The 6,608-nt window shown below is 37.2% G+C and overlaps 1 protein-coding gene across 2 annotated transcripts in view; it reads right to left on the minus strand.

Moving 5' to 3' along the window:
- The window catches only part of LOC107702682 (calcium uniporter protein, mitochondrial-like), a 73,105-nt gene that overhangs the window by 40,845 nt on the left and 25,652 nt on the right, over positions 1 to 6,608 (minus strand). The window contains exon 2 of one of the 2 annotated variants that reach the window (XM_016505067.1): positions 1,364 to 1,477. The exons of the other annotated variant lie outside the window; for it this stretch is intronic. Coding sequence (XP_016360553.1) covers positions 1,364 to 1,477 — 114 coding nt within the window. The remainder of the gene's footprint in view (positions 1 to 1,363; positions 1,478 to 6,608) is intronic. 2 annotated transcript variants of the gene reach the window in all.

Below are 6,608 nucleotides of genomic sequence, written 5' to 3' on the forward strand. Positions count from 1 at the left end.
CACCAATACATATCTTTATACTGATATTGTGCCTTATGATGTGCTGTTCACATTCACACTCTGGCTGGAGATATTCATTTGTACACTCTTCATATCACAGTACTGCAAAGATCACAGAAAATGTACTTGCAATTGCTGCAAAATACGAGGCAGTTGTGTTTTAGACCAAACATATAATGGTGATTGAGTGCAACCTGGACACATCAGTGAAATAATCTTGCCAGAAGAATAGAGTTTGATCTTTGTGTCAATTCTGTCTGCATCATCTCAGTGAGCTCTTATGGGATTTTATAAGGCAAATGTAGGGCTTTCCAACGTTTCATTGTGGATGAGAAACAGCTGGAAAAGGCTAGTGTGGATGGAGAGCATTTTGAAACGAAAACACCATTTTCAAACGTATCCTGGTTAGCCTAAATTAGGTCAGTTTTGCTTTCAAGTCTGTGGACTGAATCTACAAAATGTTGATTAACACTGACAAAATAATATAAAAAGTCATTCTTTTTCATCCCTCGTAATTTTGTTCATAAAAAAGAACTGGGAAATAATTGACTAATAAATAACAGTATATTTTTAAAATGTATTTAAGTGTAAAATACAACACATTTAAATAAATGTTTCAAATATACAATGATGTGATGTAACTATTATGCAACATGATGCAGCAAGTCTTTACATGGAGCTGAACTCCGTAAACTCCACCAAAGGGAATTACACTGTCGATGCATAAACAACTGTTCCTCCACCGAAAAAAGTTACACCTCAAAAGGACAATTTAGACAACTTTTTGATACAATTTCTATTAATATAGAGTAGACTGTAATAGCTTCACCCAGCTTTTAAACAGAAACATGAGATGTCACACTCCAAGGAAACTGTAGAGCAGTGATCCTCAAATCTGGCTCCCCGGGGCCCACTTCCTGCAGAGTTTAGCTCCAACCCTAATCAAACAAACCTACCTGTGATTTTCTAATGATCCTGAAGACACACTGTCGATGCATAAACAACCGTTCCTCCACCGAAAAAAGTTACACCTCAAAAGGACAATTTAGACAACATTTTGATACAATTTCTATTAATATAGAGTAGACTGTAATAGCTTCACCCAGGTTTTAAATAGAAACATGAGATGTCACACTCCAAGGAAACTGTAGAGCAGTGATCCTCAAATCTGGCTCCCCGGCCCCACACAGGGTTGAAGCTAAACTCTGCAGGAAAGTGGATCTCGCAAGCCAGATTTGAGGATCACTGCTGTAGAGTCTGAATGCGACTGTGAGGGCTTTGGGTCGGCATTTGGGATAGGGCTTAGCATAGCTTTGCACAGTAGCTCTGGCTGTGAATAAATCATACTGTGTGAAACACTCACCTGGGCTGTCAGAGTGGCACTGGGGTGACAGAAGAGAGCAGACCTGGCACCTGTTCTCAGACCGTGTGCTCTCCTGACAGTCTGGTGACCTCCAAGTGAAATGGACAGCGCCTCCTGCGGGAAAGGAGGAAATACAGAATATCAGTGTGACATTCAAGAACAAGGAATGATATTCAAATAATGTTCCCTGTAAGTGGAAATATTGTAATTAGGCGTTCCAAACACACGAATGACAAAGTAAGGTTGTATTTACATGTGGGAAATGGGACACGAGTTGCTGAGTTGTGACGTTGGAAGTGGAGTGTCGATTTAAAACATTGCAGAAACACTGATGTATAATATAGATAATATCATAGTAAATTATTTTCCAAGTTATTTTAATTTTACATGCTGTATTTCAGTCATTTTATAGGTGCAGGAGTGGAAAGTTTATCACTTGACTTTCACTGTTTGCTATACATAACAAATGATTTAATTTTGATGCCATGTATATAATAAGTGAATCTGAATTCAGATGCACTTTTTGGGGTTCGAGTTTCCCAGGTGCACTTGAAAGCAGCATAAGCATTTTTCTATAGCCTATAGGGATGGACGATATGGGCTTAAAAATATATCACGGTATTTCTGGTATTTATTGCGATAACGATATTAATGACGATAATTCAGGGAATCCTGTTTCTTTAGAGAAAAGTATTATCTTTCCTATTTTTACCCAAAATAGGGTGTTGTGAGCATTAATGAGTTCACACGTAATGTAAAGACTGTTTAATTCATACTGGAAGCCGGAGGGCGCTCTTGCAGAGAAACTCCACATATCCATAGCAGAAGTAATATTACTGACGACGTTCCAGGAAGGTATCCAGTTATCGCTGAATAAAACGCACAACAGAGATAGAAACATTTTAACTGATGAAACTTGAGGAAAATAAACATACGATTGCACAAAATATATGGTTTATCTGTGTTTTTCAATCTTGAGTATTTTTATAAGAAAAGTATATTTATAATGCAATGTTAATCGACATGGCCTTTATCACTGTATATAATACTATCATTCTGTATATGAAACCACGTCTGGTCACAAAAAGAAGTATTTCAAACACTCGACTATGTTATTAAGTTTGGAGAAAAAGCATGTCAATAAATTATATCTTTGTTGGACAACAGGTTTGTAAACAGGCTCATACACATGCAAAACTGTATCGCACACGTGCTACTGTAGTACATTTATTCAGACCGATTTTTTGTGCACTGTACAGGCCTAACCAAACCAGTTACAGATTGTAAAAGGAGCTCAAGCTCCTCATTTAGCAATATAGGCTACTCCTCCTCAATTTCACGTCCGCCTTCTGCGATGTCGCTCCGCACAGAAATATGTCAACAACTAGACGTTATCGTTATTATCGCGGGAAGACTAATTCTTATCGTGGGGAGAATTTTTACCGGTATATCGCAAACGATAAGATATCGCCCATCCCTAATAGCCTACTAATTTATTTTTAATATACTTTTTTTTAATTCCAACTAGGGCTGTTATATATGGAAGCCCGTTTCCGTCACTGAATCAAAAATAAGAAAGGTAATTGTGACTTTTTTTTCTCGCAATTTCGACTTTACATTTCGCAATTCTGACTTGTTTTCTCATAATTGCCTGATACAAACTCGCAGTTCTGATTTTTTTTCTCAGAATTGCGTGATATAAACACGCAATTGCGAGTTATAAAGTCAGAATTGTTAGATATTAACTCGCAATTGCGATTTAAGTCAGAATTGTGAGTTATAAACTCCCAATTCTGAGAACATAGTCTTTTTTTCTCCTCATAACTGGACATTATAACTCACAATTGCGAGTTTATATCTCACAATTCTGAGAAAAAAAAGTTAGAATTGCGAGATACAAACTCACAATTGCAAGAAAAAAAGTCAAAACTGTGCATTTATATCTCCCAATTCTGACTTTATAACTCGCAATTGTGTTTATATCTCACAATTCTGAGAAAAAAAGTCTGAATTGCGAGACGTAGGCCTAAACTCACAAATGCGAGAAATAGTTATTCCAGGCTTCAATAGTTATAAGAAGGAGAAGTGGGATAAAGTGGAGAAATTATTTTGGGTGCAGCAAAAAAGACTGACCTTATAAAAGTTTCAGTAAATCTAAAAAAATGTGTGATCAGGTTATGAAATTAATACCCACCACCAGTCAAATGTAAGCTATGCCAATGAAGCTAATTTGAATTTGAATGAGAGAGAGAGAGATACACAAGAAATGTTTTTGTTTGCTTGTTTTTGTAGTTTTCCAGTGCAGTGTATTTCAATTGTGGTAATACCAGCAACATCTGTATCCCTGAATGTACTTAATAAAAAAATATATCAAATATTTACCGGATGGCAGTGAAACGTTCACCATAGAACCATGACACAAACTGAAAACTGAACCGTTACAACTGCTACCAAACACAGCACTGAAACTTACCATTCTCCTTTCATTTTACTCATCATTAAGCAGCTGTTCCCCATCAAATTATGACTAGTTACACACATTACAAATTAATTATGCAATAGCTCAGTACTACAGACAGCTGCAGGTGGGCATGTCGCATCAAAGAGGCAGAAAGCAGCGGGGGACAGTGTGTGGATGTGAGGGAATACGTAGGCACAGGTTGAGCCGGGTCAAGGACTCAAATGTCTGCAAAGCTCTTAAGTTAATGCAGGCGCCGAGCCCATAGATCTCACTCTCGACTTCTGCAGTGTATTTGTACAGCTCCCAGAGTGATAGATAAAAGGTGGCACGTCCATCACCTCAGGAACAAGAAGAAAGTAATAGAGATAAAATCACAGGCTAGTGTATGCAAAGCCAGAGATGAGATTTCACATCGTGTCGCCAGTGTTTAAACACAAAGCAGTGACAGGACAGTCAATGTGAGCAACTCAATTATTTTGCTGAAGTGTCACAGTCTCAGGCATGAGTGAACCAACCTCTTGGCCACTCAGCCATGACAGCGGCAATTAGCCCTGCCCTGTGTAGGCTGTGAGGATATCCCTCCTTCAAATCGTCTCATCAAAACCTATTACTTTTGTGAGATCCACTTATAATGTTAGACAAGTTGTTTATTTCAGTCTCAACTGTTAGATAGCACACTTACAGTCCATTTACTGACCGTCTGATGCATACTGCACTCAAATCAAATCAGATTTTTTTTTTTAATGGTACCAGGATGTCTTTCAGAGGAAGAATGTATCCATGGATTTGCCTTGATTAGAGGCATTAAACCTTTTTTTCTCAAATATTTATTTGGAATAAATCAATATACCTATTCACTTTTAAATATACAAAAATTTAGCAATTTTATTTTTTTTTACCAAACCTAAAATGTGCTGTAGCTCATCTTTTATTTAGTGTAGAAGTGGAGAATTTGATTCATCCCCTTGACTCAAATCTTTTGAATCTGTCTGTCAAAAATATTTGTTCAGATTCGTTGTGTGATGACCAATGACCGTTATTGCATGTTTGAGTGTATTATTGAATTGTTCACTTAACCGCTTCATAAAAACACAATAAGTTATATCATGTTTTTTACTAAACTTAAACACATAACAGTTTGCTGATCTTTTTTTCTACTGCAACTATTTATTAAATTCATCTTCTCACACACCAGAGAGAGAGATGCACCATAAATAATCAGTTAAAAAAATATATAATAATAATAATAATAATAAAACATCCTTTAATTTCTTGCATAAAAATGGCAACATATATGTAAATAACATATTGGCTAACTTCTGCGCACTGCAATAGTTTATAGTGTCATTCATGTCTTCATTCATATTTTATTTATTTATTTAGCTTTTTTATTTTAGTTTATTTAATTTTATGAACAGTTGCAGCAAAGATAGAAGAGCTAGAACTCAAACTTGAAGCGCTAATGTGATATACAGTGTGACTGCTTGTATGTGACTTATATTTATTTTTCTCATTCAGTCAGTCATTGTCAGCATTGAATTAACCCCCAAATTTTTTCAACAGGGCAAAAACAAAGATTATCTTTTAGACTGCAGATATTAAAGAGACATTAGAAGATGAATATTCTGGAACAATGACAGTTGGACTCCTACCGATGACTCGAAGGTGTTTTATGTTGTATGAAAGGTAATTGAGCATGTATATGTAGTGAATCTATTGTGTCAGCCATTCAGATGAAGGAGGAGGTCTGCTGGAAAGCCAGTGTTGTGCTCAGCCGTGAGACTTCAATTAACCCAGTACACTGGCAGTAATTGTTTATGATGACCTGAGGTTAAAAGTGCATGCTTGGTGCGATTTGTTAATTGTACCCCGCGGATTCATATGCAAGAAGATTAAAAAGACCAGCGGTACAGTTTAGAGGTTGGACTTGGGATAATAAAAAGGCTGAAATCTTATGCAAAAGAGAAAAATGATCTGATCTACCAGCTCTTCGGTCACATTGGTCTGGCAAAAACAGACAGCAGTTCTTCCTCTTCAAGTGTTTAAGACCAGATGTCTTCACACAATACTTCTGCTTATCACCACAGCTCACATCCTTAGATACTAGGTGGGGATATTCAAGAAACGCCAAGTTATGAAGTTATCTTTCTGTGAAGGGCTAAAATATCATCAACATCAGGCGTCATGGTCACTGGCTTTTACATTTTGCCCCGTAGTGAGCTGTCATCTTGCCTCTCCTGCCAAACTGCAGGGCTGTCATAAAGCAACCATGTGTATTCCTGTTGATTAGCCGATCACAGTTAACCACAGCATGACCAGTTTCCCCCCAAAGATCAAAAGAACAACCATCCAACTGTCTGGTTTTCTTTTGTCAGCACAGTGACAGTGGCTTTCTGGACATTTCATCTCTTGAGGCCTGTAGACACAATGTCCATAAGCAGAGGCTGACAGATTCAAAATCTGCTAATAGAAAACATATTTTTCTAACCAGTATCTGCTTTAAAACAGTGGCTATCAAGGGGGTTGGGGGATGGGGGGTTGGTTTGCTGACAGTTATGTAACATCTTTCAGTTCTGAATTGAGCCCTTTCATCACTGTGGGAAACTTAAACCACAGGAAAGTTACACAGTTTAATGTGACAAAACATTAAGTTGCAACTATTGCCTCAGAAACTGCTTAAATATTGATTTTCAGGCTAATTTATTAGGGATAAGCTCGTCATGAATTGACAAGAACCTAGGAGTGAGATATTTGCAAGGTCCTCAATACACTAAACTTAATGAC

Source organism: Sinocyclocheilus anshuiensis, unplaced genomic scaffold (genome assembly GCF_001515605.1).
Source record: "Sinocyclocheilus anshuiensis isolate Anshui unplaced genomic scaffold, SAMN03320099.WGS_v1.1 scaffold6, whole genome shotgun sequence".
NCBI lineage: Eukaryota > Metazoa > Chordata > Actinopteri > Cypriniformes > Cyprinidae > Sinocyclocheilus > Sinocyclocheilus anshuiensis.